The 20644-nt window shown below is 46.5% G+C and overlaps 1 protein-coding gene across 2 annotated transcripts in view; it reads left to right on the top strand.

Moving 5' to 3' along the window:
- The window catches only part of vwa8 (von Willebrand factor A domain containing 8), a 62805-nt gene that overhangs the window by 8505 nt on the left and 33656 nt on the right, over positions 1 to 20644 (top strand). For both annotated transcript variants that reach the window (XR_013844643.1, XM_080019240.1), the window contains exons 11-26: positions 225 to 359; positions 449 to 526; positions 3341 to 3501; positions 3598 to 3711; positions 6825 to 7014; positions 7341 to 7418; positions 7608 to 7723; positions 8201 to 8295; positions 8847 to 8953; positions 10419 to 10490; positions 11460 to 11536; positions 13524 to 13599; positions 14515 to 14650; positions 15478 to 15597; positions 16724 to 16929; positions 20308 to 20459. Coding sequence is in view for 1 of the 2 variants with exons in the window: in XM_080019240.1 (XP_079875366.1) it covers positions 225 to 359; positions 449 to 526; positions 3341 to 3501; positions 3598 to 3711; positions 6825 to 7014; positions 7341 to 7418; positions 7608 to 7723; positions 8201 to 8295; positions 8847 to 8953; positions 10419 to 10490; positions 11460 to 11536; positions 13524 to 13599; positions 14515 to 14650; positions 15478 to 15597; positions 16724 to 16929; positions 20308 to 20459 (1913 nt within the window). In the remaining variant the exon portion in view is untranslated. The remainder of the gene's footprint in view (positions 1 to 224; positions 360 to 448; positions 527 to 3340; positions 3502 to 3597; positions 3712 to 6824; positions 7015 to 7340; positions 7419 to 7607; positions 7724 to 8200; positions 8296 to 8846; positions 8954 to 10418; positions 10491 to 11459; positions 11537 to 13523; positions 13600 to 14514; positions 14651 to 15477; positions 15598 to 16723; positions 16930 to 20307; positions 20460 to 20644) is intronic.

Consider the following 20644-nt stretch of genomic DNA (forward strand, 5'->3'; position numbering starts at 1 on the left):
GAGGGAAATGATGTCACTGCGGACGTGCCTTTGAAGTTGTGTTTCCTTTTTATGTATAAATGCGTCAAATGAGTCCTATGGATTCCAGGATGCTGTTTATTAGAACCCTTTTTTCCCTAGCCCGTGAATAGAATGTATCTGTGATGCTGATAAAATATTATCCACCTATGACGCGGCAGTTAACCGTTGTATTGTGGCGGGTTCCCCTCACTATCGCTGTCCAGGTCCCGGCGGGCACAAAAGAGCCCTGCCCACCCAACAGTAGCCCCGCCTTCATCAGCACGCCAAGCCACGCCCACCTGCTGGCGGAGATGACGCAGTCACACATGGTGAAAGACATCTGTCTGATAGGCGCCAAGGTATCTTGACACACAAAAACTCACGCGCACTCACATCCCTGAATATAAACCGTGTGCTTTAGTTGACGGCGCTTCTTTCTGCCCTCTAGGGTTGTGGCAAGTCAGTGATCGCCAGAGAGTTTGCCGAGATGCTGGGATACGCCGTAGAGCCGGTCATGCTCTATCAGGTAAACACCACCCAGAGCAGCGTGCCTATGGTCTTGTGTGGAAGTATGGAAACTTAAAAGAAAACCCACACGTTGAATTGAACCTCAAAGGAGACGATCAATAAAACACACACATCGACAATGTGTGTGTTTCAATCAGCATGTGCAGAGGAAGCACATTTCTTGAGGGAACGCGTAACTGGCATTCTACAGTTCATGACCTGTGATGTGTGAAAGGGAAGGGTCAGAGGGTTGGGGGGTCTGACGAACTCTGCACAGTGAGGTAGTATTTTAAAGGGTTTGTATGAGGCTGGTGGAGCGGGGGTGTCACCCTGTGCCATGCAGCGGTGGGGCGCAGTGTTTAATTAGGTGGAGGAGTTTGGTTACAGCTCCCTGCGTCTGGTACTTCTCACAGATACCTGGTCACGGGATTCCTGTTTGGCCTGGGACCCGTTTCAACCGAGCGGTTAAAGGAGCGGGGGAGCACTGCTCGGACATGTGTGCGGGGCGTGTGTTTGCATGTGGACCTGTGGAATGCAGACTCCTGGGCAATTGTACAGGAAATGAGTTCCCTCTGTGTGTCTGTGTGTTTGTGCTGCAGGTTTATGTATTTATGCATCATGCCCCAGCTATTTATAGGTTGCTAAGGTCAGGGGTCAATTGTGCTCTGGGAATTGCAGAATCCTCCACTGAGCAATTTATCATGTCAGCTTTGAGAATCCTATTTTGGGGGGAAAATGGCCAACAAATATATTAGTAGTGGATATATATATAGTGTTTTTTTGTTTGTTTGTTTGTTTTCTTGGTTTTGATTATTGAGCTTTTTAGAGCATGCAAAATTGTCAGTAGGTCATACAAAAATAAAGAATAACTAATAAAGATAAAATAATTACAATAATATAAGTTTAATTTAGTATTTGTGACAGAGTGTGGTGTTTTGGTTCCTAAGTGGGGAAAGGGACTTTGGTTTCATTTCATCCAGTTTCCTTTACAGATTACGAAAATGCAGATTATAAACTTTCAAATTATGTATCACACATTGAAACCAGAAAATATCTGAAGAGCAAATGCTTTGAATATTTTTACACCTAAACTGATCCAGCAGAGAATTCCAAGCTTTTTCACACTTCAGAGGCAGGTCATCGGTGGGAACAATAACTGGATGACTCCCCGCCCGACCACGCCCAACCACTCCCCCACTAGACTTCTTGTCATTAACTGTCAGTGGGGTAGTCAGCTCACCCTCAGGAAACAAACTTCCAGGGCTGACATTTTAAATTGAAATTGCTAAATGTACATTCAAATAAACTTTAATCGCATGTAAGCGCTATAAAATTTGGAAATGTTATATTATGTTATATTATAGGCTTTTAAGCCTCTAACCCAGCCTTATGTATTAAGCCAAAATCTATATTACGTTTTCAAGTGTGTTAGTTAGTTAGTTAGTTATGTGACGTCTTCCCACACCTGTCATTTTGTCACAAAAATCATAATTTCAAAGAAAAAAATAAAATAAAATAAAAATAAAAAGCCTCATTGGATAAAAAAACGACAACAACCGAAGACACAGGGCCGAGGGTTCAACCGAATGCTGCGATGGGATTATTTCATTGTACTTCTGCACATTGATCCTCAGGCCAGATTTCAGAATTCAAGATCAAGATTCAAGAGGTTTATTTGTCACATACATAAACATACTTTCATACATATATGCAGTGAAATGTCTTTGCAACGCACCCGGATATTATGCACAATAGTTACTAAACCAAACATAACCAAGCATTTCTATGATGGAGATCAACAGAGGAGGAGAATCCCTCTGATTGCTCCTGTAAACCTTCATTCCAGCAGAAAGGTGGAGAGGAGGCGCACAGCGAGTCACATACACACACTTAAACATTTTAACTATTTAAAATGTTAGAATATCTGGAAAATCAACCTCTTTTGATGGTCAGGAACAACCTCCGACTTCACCAGTACATAATCAGGTGAATTTATGTTTGCATCGCTTTTCGTGAAAAGAGCCATTTCGGTTACAGAACGGTTGTTGAATGATTAATTCTACTTTTGTGTGCAGTCCTCATGCTGGAATAAGTCATCGAAGGTCCTTGAGTTTCATTAGAAATTGTCTCTATGAACCCTGAGGTGATGTCGTCGTTGTCGTCGTTCCCCCCACCCCCAATATCTGAGGTGGACAGAAAAGCAATCAGACATTCAGACACGCCGGCCATAAATGGGGTGGTTCCAGGTTAGCAGGCAGACAGAGTGGAAGACGGAAAGCCAAGAGTGTCTCTGTGTCTGACCGGCGGAGACACTCCGCTCGGCTTGCTCGTCCCGTTAATGGCTCTCTGGAATTATGTGTGTCAGGAGGGCCAAGACAAATGGGAGTCCCGTGGCTGCCTCTCATACTTCTTTTTCTGCCTCCCTGTAACACAAGCAAAACTTTGAGCCTTGGTGCAAAATCGTGCTTTTTTTGGCCAAGGAACGTTTTTTTTTTTTTTGTTTTTTTTTTGGGGGGGGTTGTGAACAGATTGCGTGTGACTTGGTCCGTCTCTTGTCATCCTCCCGCCTGTCCCCCCGTGTGACAAAGTGGCGTGTTAGCAAAGCTGACAGCTCTGTGCCCATTGCCTGACTCCCCCGCACTGAGCAGAACCCCTACCTGTTATCTGCCGAACGGCTCATATGGGCTGGAACTATCAAGTTAACCCTAAAATTAGAAAACCTAATTAAAGGTTCACGTTAAGGTGTTTGTAGCTCATTTTCCCATGTGATGGTTATCATGCCAGTGCCACCATCCTTATCTCCTACCCCCCTTCTCCCCCACCCCACCACCAGGACATGACGGCCAGGGACCTGCTCCAGCAGCGATACACCCTCCCCAACGGGGACACGGCGTGGAGGGCGTCCCTTCTCGTCTCCGCCGCCCAGGAGGGCAAGCTGCTCCTGCTGGATGGCATACATAGGGTCAACCTGGGCACGCTGGCCGTGCTGTCTAGGTAGACACACACACAGAAATCCCACACACACACACACATGACACACTACACACTACACAACACGTCAATTGAAGCTTCTTTACGGTTCTGTCCCAGGTTGCTTCATGACCGGGAGCTGGCTCTGTACGACGGTACCAGGCTACTGAGGTGGGACAGGTACCAAACCATGAAAGAACAGCTCCAACTAACTGACCAACAACTACAGGAAAGGTATATACACACACACACACACACACACACACACACACACACACACACACACACACACACACACACACACACGCATATTCACCCACTGAGCATGTACCAACAGTCTGTGTTGCGACTTCACGGTTGTGTTTCAGCTCGTCTCTCTCTCTCTCTCTCTCTATCTCTCTCTCTCTGTGAATCAGAATGATTGGCCATCACCCATATTCACAGCATGTGTCTGCGTCTCCAAGAGTGCGTGTGTATATATGTGTGTGCATGTGTCTTCATTCTCATGTGCAGGCGGACGCTCTCGGTGTGCCAGGCAGATCTCTGAAGTGTTGATGTGTTATTTCATCAGGCAGGAGTGAAAACTGTGTTACTCTCGACTGAATCACGACTGCAGATAAAGACTGAATCCTCCAGTCTAATGAATAGTACTAGATGAGCACATACAGACACATGCAGCAACCTTCCTACACCACACACACACACACACACACACACACACACACACACACACACACACACACACACGATTCAGCCGTGAAGGGATTGCGGTGCATGTGTGGGAGGGTTCATTTCTAAATCTGTATCAACAGATGTGTCCAGCGGCTTTGCAAGACAACAATGACTACTTTCAGCTTGACCACCATAACAGGAAGAGAGAGAGAGAGAGAGAGAGAGAGAGAGAGAGAGAGAGAGAGAGAGAGAGAGAGAGAGAGAGAGAGAGAGAGAGAGAGAGAGAGAGAGAGAGAGAGAGAGAGAGAGAGAGAGAGAGAGAGAGAGAGAGAGAGAGAGAGAGAGAGAGAGAGAGAGAGAGAGAGAGAGAGAGAGAGAGAGAGAGAGAGAGAGAGAGAGAGAGAGAGAGGGAGCGGGAGGAATGCGAGGAGGGGGTTGCAGAGAACAAGACTGCATGAGAGCATAGGAAAAGTGTATCTGAGGTGCTCTAAGTAAAAGACAGTGAGCAAACAACAAACCCCATATTGGCGCTGAAGTGTTTCCAAGGGGAGGAAAACAAGTTATGTTTCAATTTTAAAAAGTAATTACTGAATTTTTTTTGCACGGCTTATACTGAGGCTGTATTTTTCTTTTTGTCAGTTGTCGGTATGGCAACAAAGGAGTACAACGGAGAAGAAGTCCCTCTGTTTAAAATTGTCAAATGGCCAGTAAGATGGTGGAAAAATAGCTCCGTGGCCCAGCGGGTGTTGAACAGGGCCAGGATTTTCTGCCAGAAATAGTTTTGTTATCAGAAAGCACATTTCTACTTCTCAGAACATAAATTGTTGATCATAATAAAGCACTAATGAGTAATATAGGACGCGCTCTGTCTGCAAAATCAGCAGGGGTTCACAATCTAGGAATCGGAAGGTTGCTGGTTCAATCCCCGGTCTTCTCCTGGTGGCATGCTGAAGTGTCCTTGAGCAAGCCACTTAGCCCTTAACTCCTCCCGATGAGCCTTGCATGGCTGCCTCCGTCGGTGTATGAATAAGTTGTAAGCCGCTCGTCACCTTGAGGGACACCGTAGTTCACAGGGGTGACGGGGGGGCTGAGAGGTGTCGGTTCAGTTTTGGGTCGTGGAGGCGGAGACGTGTTTCCAACGTAGCTGTAGTTCTCTGCTGCCAGGAGGAAACGGGCTCCCCAGCAGCCATAACCAAAGCTGCTCAGATTTCAGGATCAGGCCAAATGTGAGTAGACAGGGTGCTGGATCTCACTCCGCCAAATGCATTTGGGAACCAAGACACAGGCTGAGGCCCCTTAAATACAGGTGGAGATGAGGTGGAGATGGCTTCAGCGGACTCATCTCATTCTGTTGATGCATACATTCAAGTTTTCAGTGCTGCCGTTGCGTAGGTAGCCGATAAAGATAGCCCTAAAAGTGTGTTTCTTATGGGAAATAAAATGACGTAGTACCATTTTTAGTTTTCCATCACACCCATTTTTACGAAATTCTTCAAAAACCAATGTGTATTTTTAGAATTGGTCAGAACGTTTATAGAAAAAAAGTAAAAAGCTCCCTTCTGTGAAGAAGATGGCAGAAGGGTTAAAAAAAGATGCTATTGAAATACTTGAAAAGCGCTCACATAATTCTTAAAAATGTTGTTGTTGCTGCTGTTGTCATAATGTATAATTATAATTATGTTAGAATATAAACTGCTCTGGCTACTAAATAAATCTGATCACATAATCCTGCTTTCATGTAATCAGTTACTTCCCAGCTCTGTGTGCATGTGCGTATGTGTGTTGGAACCCCACCTTGGCTGGCAGGAAGGATGTTTGTGGCGGGGCGTCTAGGCCAAAACAAACCCACTTCCTCTTCCTCTGCTCCTGCGGCTCAAACATAATGTTTGCTGGCTTCTGTCTGTGCGTGTGCGTGTGTGTGTGTGTGTGTGTGTGTGTGTGTGTGTGTGTGTGTGTGTGTGTGTTGGTGTGTTATACAGTGTTATATGTGTTACATGCATTTATCGTCCTTTTACAGCCCATTTCTCCCCTGTGCTTTTCTTCTTTGTGCAGTCCATAATTCATAGTTCCTAATAGAGCTATAAATATAGATACCATTAAGAGCAACAAGTGCTGAACAACAGAAAATTGTGTGTGTGTGTGTGTGTGTGTGTGTGTGTGTGTGTGTGTGTGTGTGTGCGTGTGCGTGTGCGTGCGCATGCGTGCGTGTGTGCATGGTTCATGGAAAAAGGGAATTGCAGTTACTAAGGGAACTCGCTTATCAAAAGCTCATTGGATGAAGGACACTAGGGATTGGATATGGGTTCATAACAGGCTGAAATAGCCGATTTGTAGAATAGAAGAGATTATCACCGAAAAGAAAACTTGATACTGATAGCAAAATCAAAGGTATTCGATATGATGAAAAGTATTCTAATGAACACAAGCGAATTCATTTCAATTAAATTCCAAAACCTTTATTCATCCCGAGAGGCAATCCTTGAGGCAGGCATCGTAAAAAGGAACATAAAATCAGGAATACATGAAAAACAGCATCGACCATGTAGCAGAGTCAAATGTTCAGTGGTAATTATAAATGTGTGCGTGCGTGCGTGCGTACGTGTGTTATTCCCAGGCAAGAGAGTTAATGTAAGAGTTACTTCTCTGCTGATGCGTGTGGGTCGTACCCTCTCCAGGTCCATCTTCCCCATCCACCCGTCGTTCCGGGTGCTGGCCCTGGCCGAGCCTCCGGTCACTGGGCCCTCCAGCGCAGGTGGCAGTGGGAACAGCCAGCAGTGGTTGGGTCCGGAACTGCTCACCATGTTCCTGTTCCACACCATGAGCCCCCTGGCCAGAGCGGAGGAGATCAGCCTCATAGAGGGACTGGTGAGACACGCTCACACACACACACACACACATACACACACACACACACACACACACACACACACACACACACACACACACACACACACACACACACACACCGGAACAAGACCATATGGAGGGTTTTATATTTGTCAGACGTAACTGTACGTCACAGTCATCACAGTAAACCACTTTTTTTTTTAGACAATTAAATGCTCTTCCTAAGCCATGGACAGTCATTTTCTTTTATTTAAAACCTTTGGCCAATTCTTTAAATTTACGGAAGGGATTGCGTTTCCCTGTCCCTCTCCCTCCCTCCTCTTTCTCTCCCCCTCTCCCTCTAGACACCTAATGCCCCTAAAGAGGCCGTGGAGCAGCTGCTGCAGCTTACACACAGTCTGCGCAAAACAAACGACCCCACGGTAGGTCTCAGAATGTGTCTCAGGGTTTACGTTTTTGTATGTCCACATCTTTTTGTTGTTTATTGTGTGTGTGTGTGTGTGTGTGTGTGTGTGTGTGTGTGTGTGTGTGTGTGTGTGTGTGTGTGTGTGTGTGTGTGTGTGTGTGTGTGTGTGTGTGTGTGTGTGTGTGTGTGTGTGTTTCCCAACCAGGCCCTGTCCCTGGCCTCGTCTCTCTCTACCAGACAGCTGTTGCGAATCTGTCGCCGGCTCTCACAGTACCCAGAGGAGAGCATCGCTCACGCTGTCAACAAGGCTTGCCTCTCCAGGTGCGCACACACACACACACACGCGCGCGCGCAATGCATACAGATGCAGAAACATATTCAACAGAACAACAGAAAATAGTGACACTATTTTGTAGTTGTACAGTTTAAAAGCAGTGTGTACAAAGGGGGCTCAAAATAGAATACATGCATTTATAGTTTTTTATTTTGTGAAAAACATGAATATGAAGACTTGTTTGTTCTGTTTTTGACATAATTAGTTTGTTAAAAATGTCACGAAAACCGTTAAAGCCTTGTAGGCCTAAGACACAGTCGCACCATCTGGCATTTTTTAAGCCTTTGTTAACCTTTAAGCCACAAAACTTTTAAAATGAATGAACTTAAAAAAAAATTTACAAGTGTTTTCAAATTGAAAGTGTTTAAGAGGTTTTGGGGATTTTTCCATGTGTCTTCGTATCTTAAATTTTTCGAATGACAATCGATTCAGACACAAGCATCATGTCATTGACCCCTGTCTAGGTTCCTGCCCAGCCTGGCCCGGGCCTCGCTCCACAAGAATCTGGCCGACTGTTCGATAGAGGAAACGCCTGAAGCAGCTCCTCAGGAGCGCAGCTGTGAGTTGGCCAGTGCGACCTGTCTGCAAATCAAACCTGTCAGGCACATTACTGAGGCTCTCATAGCCCTGAGACGGCCCTAAGATGATGAGTGTTAAGATTCAGTCCCAAGATACCTTATTTATTCCCCTGGATTTGAGATAATATTGGAGACTGATAAAAAGGAATTTTCCGAAACCCAGCCAATATAAGATACATAATATAAAAATTTTAAAAAATCGAAAAATGTGAGCTATCATCAGGATGCGCATGCTGAGCACCTCGTGTCGATTACGCACATTTGGGTATTTTTAGAGCTTATAGAGCTTGTGCGTAATCACCGGGTGTCATGACATTTCACTGCATATATGTACGACCGTATGTGTATGTATGTGACAAATAAACTCTTGACCTTGAACTTGATTAGTAAATGGAACTAAAAGTGAATTTCACCATTTCATCCTTTAATAATGAAATGAAAGCCTCATATAAATGTGAGGCTTTAATAAAAAAAAAAAAAACATACTTGTGTGTGCAAATAAACAATTAGGACCGTGCTTGTATTTTCCCAGGCACAGTGAAGGATGGGGTGTTGACCATCGGCAGTGTATCTGCTCCCGTCTTCAACCCCAGCGAGAAGATGAAGGTTCCTGATGTCCTGTTCTATGACAACACTCAGGTAATCATCACTTCAACTTTTTTTATTTTTTTGTCTTTGAGGCAAAGTAACGACTGTGAACATGTTGCCAAACGCTATGTATGGCATGGCATATTATACCATGCATTCCCGGAGAATCGGGGAACTTTGAGAATCCCATTCCCAACCTGGAAGGTCGGAGCGTTCGCCTTTTGGCACTGTGCAAAGAGACGGATCTTTCCAGCAGGTTTTTCAGCCACCTCCAGTCAAGTTTGTTTGACGTTCCCCTTCCTTTCAGAAGCGGGTTGACCCAACCTGACCTGTTTCTCTGCCTCCCTCCCTGGATCTCCCCAAGTTTTTGTTTGCATTTTCATTTCATCGTATTCATTTTTTTTTTTTCCCACTACCCCGTACTTGGGGAGGGAACATGCAGGGCGGTGGAAGATCCTCCTACTTTCACCTTGAATGATGCTGTATGTTGTCATGCATGTCTTGGCAATGTGTTGATTCACACTCTACTCACTCCATTCGGTCTATTTAACCAGAGTACTTCGCACGCTGGGTAAAATGTTGCTAAAAAGGTTGCTCACTGTCCAGTTCCACTCATACACTGTCCGGTTCCACCATTCCACTTATACATCCGAAGTTCACGTGGGGTGAAACCACCGGAATCCCCTCTCTCTCCTTCCTCCTTGTTTATGGTTTTATTCAATAATATTATCTTCCTCTCCCTCTCTCTCTCTTTCACGGCCACGGTGTGTGGTGTCGTTTCTTTACCCAAGGGCAGATGCGGACGACATGTTTTTCCGGCGGCGATAACTCCTCTTGGTGCTTTAGACGCACAGGAGCACAGAGTCCCACGAGATGCTGATCTCAGCGTAGCGGGGTTCCGGCTCTGACCGTCCCCTTTCTCGGACGTGTCCGTCACCCAGCGAATTTCCGCCGCCTCCCGGCGCCGAAGCACACCCACCTCCCCGCCGCCCCGGCCTGACAGCGCCGACGTCTCTCCCCAAAAACCGATTACAACTCCCTGACCTAGATCCGTCAGTCTCTTGCTCCTTCGCTCTCTCTCTCCCTCGTACTCCTCTCCCCTCTCGTTCAGTCCTCCCCCATCCTCGTCCTATTCTTTCCTATTCTTACCGCCCTCTTCCAGAGACAGAGGGAGAGAGACTGCCTGCCCGCTCTACTTCTGAATGACCTGTTTTCAATTCTGTCTTTGCAGAGGTAGTCCAGGAAAGAAAGGAGGAAGGAATAAGCGGTTCACAGTTTAATAAAAAAAAAGATTTGTGCCCCAGCCTTGGCTGAAATGTTCAAGCTGAAATGTTTCTTCAAAGGGGAACCGGGCCTTTTTTCTTTTTGCGGTCGCCTATTGCTCATATGGTTTTAAGGGGACAACAACTACTGGTTGAATTATTCTGTGTTTGTCCGGACGTCCAAACTCCCATCTAGTGCTATGAAGGTGTTTTGCAGCCTGTGTGTCAATGTCTCTATTTGCATGTGTCTGCAGCATATGATGGTGATGGAGGACATGCTGAAGGACTACCTGTTAGGGGAGCACCTTCTCCTGGTGGGAAACCAGGTGAGTGGAATTTCTGTACACTTTATATCCCGATTTGGTCACAAATCACCCGGTCTCCAAAATTAGCCAAATCCGGCCCCACCATCATGGTGATCCCAGACCTCAATAGAATCTCGGATGTTTTTTAGCCTGATTTCATGCACCCACTTTGCGCTCGTCAAAGTGAAACGAAGCTGAGCAGAAATAGCCGTCCCCTCTCCATAGCGTTGCATCCTTTCTCGCCGAAGTAGGCCACAGTTGACAGCCCCGCATGATGAGGGGGAGAGCGTTATGAAACAAACTCTGCTTGTCCTCGCATCACCCTCCTTCCCCAGCCTCTGAGCAGCTGACTATAGGGGCTTAAAACGGTCCGGACCCCCCGTCCGTGGGGACACTCTGTGTCCTCTGCCCGGCCCCCAGGGGCTTGTGGGGGAAGCAGAGACAGGATCCAGGAGGCAGGAGGCAGGAGGCAGGAGGCAGGGTTAGGCACAATTGGACATGGCGTACCCTAGCAGGAGCCCAGTGCTGGAAGTGTCTGTGTGTGGCCATGTGCATGCTTGTGTGGGAGTAAAAGGTGCGTTTGTGCGCACATTTTAGTGAAGCTGCGCAGACACACACACACACACACACACTTGTATCCATGTGTCTCTTCTTTTCGCCGATCAGAGTGATTGTCCACGCGTGGGCATTAGAAACTGTCGCCGCAGTTTACCGCAGGCTGACTGACACGCAGACAAACAGGGAGGCAGCTGAAAGCCTAAGCAGCCGTCAGAAACAGGCTGGCCCTGTAGGAAGCGAGAGTCCTGGAGAGCAGCCCCTGTCAGAACGCGCCGCCATCAAAAACCAGTAGACACACCCCAGCCTCCCCTGTCACTGCTGCCCCTGACCAGTGGAGCGACACCTCAGCGTTGTGCCAGAACCACACACGGGTTTTATCCGATTCAGGGAACTTATCTTTCGCTAACTGTGTATATTTGTGTTCTGGTACAGGGTGTTGGGAAGAACAAGGTAGTGGACCGATTCCTGCACCTCCTCAACCGACCCAGGGAGTACCTGCAACTCCACAGGTATCACTGATCCCAGATCTGCTCACTTGGCTCGTATTTCAAACCTTTTTCACCAGGCGTGTAAAAGTTGACTTGAAAACCGTTTCAGATCATGTGCCTCGAAGATTATGAGCCAAATAAATGGGATAACATAGGTTCGTATAAAAATGAAAACTTACTTTTAAGTCAAAATAGACCCACCATTCACCAACAACATTCATTGCCATCATCTTGTGTATATCAACTTCATCCCCATCCCTTTGGTATAGTCACACCAGTCACTTTCCGTCCCGTTCGATACATGGTGAGGACTTTAAACCAACATTTAGGCTTCCAGATCACTGGCCTGTTTTGCCCTATTGACGGATCGCGTTGTTTGGTGGCGTAATGTTGTGAGCGTCAAATGTCCATTTCAGAATCAGAATAATTTTATATTCATCTCACAGGTGCAATGGCTTCCATGGCTTGCTCCCTCATTCGGCAGCTTTTTGACATACCATTAAAATGTCCACTGCTTGCCAGTAGTCGGTTTCACTATGGTAATTATCTTGAATACACTGAGTAATCAATAAACGTGGGAAAAAAGCCTTTCAACCTGTTGGACCTTTCAAGTGCCTTTACTGTTAGACACTGAGGGGCGAATTCACAAAAGGATTGTACGGCTTTTGCGACCACTTATCCGGCACAAAAACAGAAAAAGCGTCCGCAATCCATTCTCTGTGACTTCACCCCTGAACGAGTCACTTTGTTATAAGTTAAACACCTCGATAAGCAGATGATGCGTGACATCCACACCACCAACAGCGCTGCGACTGTACTGGATGGATTCATTGGCATACAAAGTCATATTTCATGGACAAAATAATCAACAATCGGGGAGCTTTGGGTTATTATTTTGAAAAACTGCGATTGTATGTTGCAGTGCATTTCACTGTTCAGGATATATATTATTTTTTTTTTCGTAAATAAAACAGGATAATTTATTCAAAAAGGGAATCGTCCTCATCCAACACAAGGAACAAAACCTCTCAGCGACCGCAGTGGGAGCTGCATTCTTTTTTTTTTTTATTACCGACTATCCCGTTTGCATCAAGCAGAAAGAACCAGGCCACCTGGCGACAAAAGCAACACTCGCACGAGGGAAAATGTGAACAAGGACATCGATAGACACACGCATGCACGTTTCATCATGCTTTAGGGAAATGATGGCGGGGTGACGGTCAGTCAAAGGGTTTCTGGGATCGATACACACGAGGTGTCTGTGGTGCTGAAATTAGCTTTTTTTTCCAGTCACGGCCGGCGATTGCGCTCGTATTGACTCCTACACGACAAACAACCAGATAAACAGGTCATCACGCTCAATAGCTGACACCACCATTAACTGAAGTGGCGCAAAGAAGAGCGGGTCCAATCTTCAGATTCCGCACTGTGGTGGAGTTGCTCCGCTCTTTCGCCACCGATTTTGGTCTGTTGCGTTTACTGAAGCATACTTGCTTCTCCTCTGTCTGTGCGCAGATGTATGAGCTGTGTTTATGTGACTATGTTTGTCGGCCCTCTCGTAATACTTTGGGAAAGTCATGCAAAAAAGTCAAAAGTGGAGCAGGCGGTGTGGGAGGTGGTTAGACGTGGCCTGGTTAGTGGCTAATATTAGCGGCGTGCAGTCGCAGGATCTGGATCGCAGCGCCTCGCTTCAGGGAGCCCCGTGACTGTGGGCAGCCTGTAGAGATGTGGCTCAGAATAAGAGGAGTGAGGCTTGGCCGGCCATGTTGAGAACTGGGACCCACCCCCCAGATCCCTGGCCTACACCATGGGGGCCGCCAAAAGAGGGATCGGAACGCTACCAAGGGTTTGATCTTGATTGGGATTGAGAATACATTGATCCTACAGTGGAATTAAATTTCGCTCGAATGTTAGCCCAGTGTTTCACATGCCTGTCTCACATACAAATTGAAGGATTATTATTGTGTGTGCTTGTGTAACCATGTATTTTCATTTTGGGTCCTTCCAGGGATACCACGGTCCAGACTTTAACTCTGCAGCCCTCCGTCAGAGACGGCATCATCGTGTACGAGGACTCGCCATTGGTCAGTCAACAACAACAATAAACACACACATACTTTCTCCTTGATGTCATCTTTACGTGACAGTTCTCACGAGTTGAGAAATAAACTTGAAGACACCTGACACCTTGACAACTTTACCCAACGGCGAAGTGTAACAGCAATTCGTTGTCCTGTTTGTTTACAACAAACCGTTCACCATCTGGAGAACGACAAACCGGCAAATCCGAGTCCTGGTTTTTGTTGTGTCCTCACATTTTGATGTCCTCCTAATGAATGGGCCTCTCCTCACCTGCCCTCACCCGGCATCTGGAAGAGCAGAAAGAATATAAGACACGGACAAAGACTTGAGAACAAATGAGGACCCCCCCCCCCAAACAAAATCCTCCTGAAAACCCCTGGAAGGATTTCACAACTGGAGTTGAAGAGGATTGATGGAGATAGTGGGAGAGCAACGACCTAGTTTCCCGGGGTATTGCGAGCCTCTGCTCTGCTGACATTTACTGTAGATATCATCCCGGATGCCTAAGATGAGATTCAACAACAGATATATCCTGGGCGCTTTTCAGTGGGGATTTCGCTGAAGCTCAGTCCCACTGCTCTACACACAGGCCATCTTGCCGTATGTCTTTTTTCAATCTTGGTCTGTCTAGTGTATCGCTCCTCAACGCTCTCCTTCTGTCTCTAATAAAGATGTGGGGTAGATCATTCCAATAGAGGGACAGTCCTGACGTTGTGGGAATTCCAGATTATTCTGAGCTGCCACAACACCCTTGCGGTTCCCAGAAACTAGTTCTTTTGGCTCAGTGTTCCGGGTGGCTCTCCCATCAGAGGACACATCAGTGTCATCTTGGCGTCCAAATGCCCTTGGCCATAGAGACAAGTAACCGACTTCAGTTGCTTCCCTGGGCTCGCCGGCACGTGTGTTTGTCTTTCCAGGTGAAAGCGGTGAAGCACGGGCACATCCTGGTTATCGACGAGGCCGACAAAGCGCCCACCAATGTCACCTGCATCCTCAAAACCCTCGTGGAGAGCGGGGAGATGATCCTGGCCGACGGTCGTAGGATTGTCTCGGGTACAGAATAGACGCGCGCACACACACACTCACGCACACACACACGCACACACACGCACGCACACGCACACGCAGGTGACAGAGACGTATCCCAGACGTGGCGTGGAGAGAAGAGACAGGTGCAGGGTCATTAAATAGACGGACAGAAGATTGGATGTCCCCAAAGACAAACACATACGTACGTCAGAACACAGGCGACCAAAGTGGGCTTAGGATAAAAGCCTTTATGGACACAAACCAGTGGATCAGGGAGGCGCTGGACTGAGACCTTCTTGTTTTTCCTCCCCACATTGAAACAAACTAGTTATTGGCACCTTCTGACCGGAGGAATGTAAACATGGACCAACTAAGGGCTACACAGATGGTACAGGGGTCTTGGGGGGTGTGCAGTTCAACACATTTATGTAAAGGTTAGGAGTCTTTTAGTGGGCTCTGGCAAGCCTTTCCTTTTTCCGTGTCGTCACCCAGAGAAGTAAACACTCTTCAGACCAGGAGCCAGGTGGGGAATCGAGTGGTTTATTTGACTTTTGGTGGGCGAGCAGCTTTCAGGGGTTAGAGGCCGTTCTGACATCTCACGTGTAAGAAGTCAATGCGTCGTCAATCCGAGTCAAGTGTCAATACACCTGCCATTTCTGTCAAGTTCTCTATACTTCATACTGATGTTAGTGACTGATATTTGGAATGGGTTATTGCGTCCATTGAGCAGACTCACTGGCTTGCAGCTCCTTTAAGGCCATGACTCTGGAATCCTTGATCAGTGAAAAATAGACAGATGTGCAATTCTGCTTTGAGTTTCTCCTACTAACTGTGTCCTGTCCTGTCTCTAGACCAGCGCGAGGCCCACATGAGGCCCAACGCCATAGCCATGCACCCAGACTTCAGGATGGTGGTCCTGGCCAACCGACCCGGCTTTCCCTTTTTGGGGAACGACTTCTTCGGGGCCTTAGGTACCTACACACACACACACACACACACAAGCACTCACAAATTCACTCACACCAGCTCTGTCGTATCAAACTGAGAAATGTTTGATTAATATCAAAGCATCTTATCTGGTTGTTCTAACCCCGACCTTAACATAACCTGACTGTATCTGCAGAGTAAAATGTTTCAGCTTGTTTTCCATGATGCAGTTTTTTCATTGGTTTACAAAATAACCAAGGAGACGCCACAATGTTATTGTTATTGACCCTCAGTAGAAGTTGGCTGAGCACCATTCTTCAGCGATGCTTGCTTGACTTTCATTTCAAATTTGTTTGCATTTGCATGAGGAGGCTTGCCAGGAAAAAAGAATAATTTAGCCACAGCACCAAAGAAAAACATGCTTTTTCATCGGCTCACTGTTTGGGTTGTCTTTGTTTTAATTGTTTATCGTTGGGGTTGAGGGGCGATAATTCAATATGAGAATTTGTCGTCTATCTGTGATGGATTTGTTGGGAGTGAATAAAGAGCTCATTGTATCGCAATTCCCAATTTTGTAGTCAAAGTTATTTAACATTGAATTTTGAAACAGGATTTTTCAGATATCAGGAAACAAAACGATGTGTGAGTGTGTGGCAGTTTTGCATACCACACGCCACCCAAGTAGCGTTTTCAGGGACCTCCGGCACAGAGACACAGCGGCGGGGTTGTAGACACACCAGTTTATTATAGATATTGGGGCTAGATGGAATAAGACCAGGAACAGATAGACATGTGTCATGACAAAAAGGCTCCTCTCCTGAGTGTGTGTGGGGATGGGGGTTTTACCTGTTGCTGGTTAGACCAACCAACGAGCAACAGGTATGCAGCCACTCTGATCCCGATCACCTAGATCAAAGTAAGGTGTGGCTGCTCAAATCACACCATCCCCACACCACAGTGTGGGGGAAAAAAAAAAAAAAAAAGATTATCATGATAACAAAGCATTCTGGATCGTGAAAGTGTCGCTCCAGCAATAATGTCAAATTCCTTACTGAATGAGTGGCATGTGGGGTGCAGTTACTGTTATATAATATATTGCTTGGTAACTCTCTCCAAAGTGAAAAAACAGCACATATTTTGGTTAAAAACGAACATTTGTGGTCTGACCAGGGGACATCTTTAGCTGCCACGCAGTGGATAACCCCAAGCCCCAGGCGGAGCTGGCCATGCTGAAGCAGTACGGCCCCGACGTGCCAGCCACCACCCTGCAGAAGCTGGTAGCGGCCTTCGGAGAGCTCAGGTCAATGGCCGACCAGGGCACTATCACATACCCCTACTCCACCCGAGAGGTGGTCAACATAGTAAAACACCTTCAGGTAAATGGAGAAAACCGGCAAACCATACACACCATCAAGTGCACGTACACACATACCTGCATAACACACGTTTCAAACATTTTACTTCAAAATGAGCTTATTTTCTATAGGCTTTCATCGCAGTTTCTGTCTCTTAGGACCTTACAGGCCCAGATCTTTCATCCCTTTAATGAATGCCCATTACAATTTGGCATTAAAAGCATCGGATTTGGCACAGATGTGGGTTTTTATGTTATGGGCCTCGGTCGGTAGAGACCAGAAAAAAAACAGCTAAAATTACCATGCAATTTAAGACTAGATAAGTTTGCCGGTGACATGGTGCTTTACCAAGGATCTTCTTTTTCGATTTTGTGGTTTTCTCGGGGTAAAAGAGTTTACGAGATGATGCTTATCTTTTAAAGAAAAAATGGGAAGAAGTGTCTCTGATATTCTGTCGTCTGATCTAAACAGCGGAAACACACGTATCTTATCATCAAGACTGAAAAATGGCTGCCATGGCCCTCAAAGGTCAAATTCACTTTATCTTTATCTATATCTATATATTTTCTTACCATATATACCTACATCTGTGGCAAATCTGAGGTTTTAAACACTGATCCTCCTGCAAGTTGGCACACTTGTAGGGCTGAGTGGTCAGGATTGCAGACGCAAGGGAAAACAAAGATTATTTTACAGAAAATGATCGTTAGCCATAAGGATGTGGAGTGGGAGCAAAGTAAAAGAGAAATGGTTGAAAATAGTCTTCATAGCTAATACCTAACTGTGTCCTTTATAAAGTGTGAGTACATTTTTAAAGGGGTTGAATGAGACTAAGTGGTTGGGGGAATCCGGCGCCCAGACAGCAGCATAGATAATTCATGAGAGTTCCCTTTCAACAGCTGAGTAGAGAGAGAGAAAATACCACGTCCAAGCCTCACCTTGAGCTGGAGCTACCACATGGTCCCTCGCTTTCTCTTTGTCTGTCTCTCTCTCTCTCTCTCTCTCTCTCTCTGACACACACACAAACAGACAAACACACACACATATACACACACACACACACACACACACACACACAAACACACACACTGAGCATTTCTGTCTATCGGTTACATCTTAAATGTTAGTCCACTGGCTGTTATTCTCTCTCTCTCTCTCTCTCTCTCTCTCTCTCTCTCTCTCTCTCTCTCTCTCTCTTTCTTTCTGCCTTTTTCCTGAATGAAATAAGATGAAGTGAAAGGTATACGCGCGGTGCCTCGGAGAAAGAGAAGTCAGGTTACAGGGGAGGGTTAGAAACTGAAATAGAGTAAAATAAAAAAGAAGCTGTCACAGCAGATAGCCTTCAGAGCCATCAAGTGCAATCCCCACCCACCCCCACCACCCCCCCACGGGTGCCACTGAGGTCTTGGCCTTGTCCGTCTCCACCCTTCCCCCTCGCTCAGCTGAGACATGCGTGTCCTTAGAGGTGGCGTTTTCTTTCAATGTTTTTGCAGAAATCCATCGTAAAATTTCACCAAAACACGTGCAAAGAAAAATCGCTGAGGGAAAGAAAGTGGAGAAAACAGAGAGAGAATATCTTTTCCAACATGTTTGCTTAGGTACCAATCAGCTTCTCCACTCTGCCCCCCCCCCCTGATAGAAGAATGGAACACGCTGTCCACTGTCTACATATGCTGCGTTTACATAGTCACCCCCACCTCCCACCTCCCCCACGCCCGCCTCCCCCTCCACTCACTCATCTATAGGCTGCTATTAATACACACCCTCACTTTAATCACCAGGGAAGGAAAGACCAGGGACACTAGCAGGTGTGGGTGTGGGTGTGGGTGTGTGTGTGTTTGTGTGTGTGTGTGTGTGTATCCAAGATGGAGGATGATCGAAACCACGCCGGATCGATAATTCTATGCTCAGCGACCAAAACCTGTACCTTAGATTTCCCCGCTGACTCACCCGCTCTGCCATCGATCACCCACCAGGGGTTTGAGCAGGGATCCAAGATGGAAGCGTCCAAATAGGCGACACTTCTTCTTCTTCTTCTTCTTCTTCTTCTTCCTCTTCTTCTTCTTCTTCTTCTTCTTCTTCTTCTTCTTCTTCTTCTTCAGGAGGCCACACAAACCACCTCCACCCCGCCTTCGAATTATCTCAGACACCCAGGCACAAGCTCTGTGGTTACAGCGAGCCCTGGATCAGTAACTCATTTTTCTTTTCCACATAATTATTGTCACAACACAGTGGGAATTTTTATTTCTGAATTGCACTTGTTTTCACAGTGCATCCCCAAAAGGAAAGAGAATCACGAACTGTTCTAAAATTCTACAGTTGATAATTCTTCACCTCCCCCCTTGGTACTTGTATCTAGTACTTGGTTGAATCACCTCTCGCAGCTTTTTCGCGGCAGTAGTCTTTTTGGATATTCATATTTTGCCCATTGGTGCTTGCAAAACGGTTCATGCTGTGCCAGGTTTTTCAGGAGCTGCACTGGTCAGCACTTTTGCCACATTTGTTGGATGGGGAGTTAAGGCCAAAAGTTGGTGACTGGGCCACTCAAGGACATCTATATATATATTTTTTTTTTCATTTTAATTTGCTTTAGCGTTGCTCTGCCAGTGTGCTTTTGGCCATTGTCCTGTGGAAATACAAACTTCCTCCTCAGTTTTTCTTTCTCAGAGAAGGGGGCAGTTTTTTACCCAGGATGTCAATTCATCTCCTCATCAATCGTGACCAGGTCTCCAGTCCCTGCTGCTGTAAAGCATCCCATAGTTCCCAGTACTTTACATTTACTTAGTGATCTTCGTTCAATGGGACCATGAGAGCTCCAGCTCAGCATCCAGCTCAGGCTGTGTGTGTGTGTGTGTGTGTGTGTGTGTGTGTGTGTGTGTGTGTGTGTGTGTGTGTGTGTGTGTGTGTGTGTGTGTGTGTGTGTGTGTGTGTGTGTGTGTGTGTGTGTGTGTGTGTGCGTGCGTGCGTGCGTGCGTGCGTGTCAAAATCACACAGATTGAGAAGACAGATAACCTTTGCCCTGGTATGTAGCAGTGTAAGTGCTGCAGGGAATTACTTACCTTTTAGATAGCGTCTGTTATTCCAACCCTCTCATTTAGTCATGCTGCTAGTTTAGCTGCTAACACACACACACACACACACGCACACACACACACACACACACACACACCACCCACATCACACATTTGAGAATTGTAAATCTTATCTTCTCCTCGCTGCGCTTTACCTTTACCTTTACCCTCTCTCTCTCTCTCCATCCATCTTTCTCTCCCTCTCTCTCTTTCTTTGGCCTTCTCCAAATCCCGCTCATTCTCACTCCCTTATCTCCCCGTCTCCTTTCCACCCCCCTCCCTCCTGTGTCCTTCTTTTCATCCCTCTTCTCCCCCGCATTGCTTGCAGAAATTCCCAGACGAGGGCCTGGCCAACGTGGTGCGCAACGTCTTCGACTTTGACTCGTACAACAAGGACATGCGGGAGGTGCTGATTGGGGCGCTGCACAAGCACGGGATCCCCATCGGAGCCAAGCCCAGCTCGGTGCAGCTGGCTAAGGAGTAAGGGGGGGGCTAGGAAGACCAGGACACAGACACACACACACACACACACACACACACAACACACACACACACACACACGCACGCAGACCATGATGGCGACAGTATGAAAAGCTTTGGCTTTGGCGTCGGGTTAAGGTCATCAGTTTCCAGTATCACTCTCTACCTCACTTCGCTGCAAGCGC

This window comes from Zeus faber, assembly GCF_960531495.2.
Source record: "Zeus faber genome assembly, chromosome: 18".
Taxonomy (NCBI): Eukaryota; Metazoa; Chordata; class Actinopteri; order Zeiformes; family Zeidae; genus Zeus; species Zeus faber.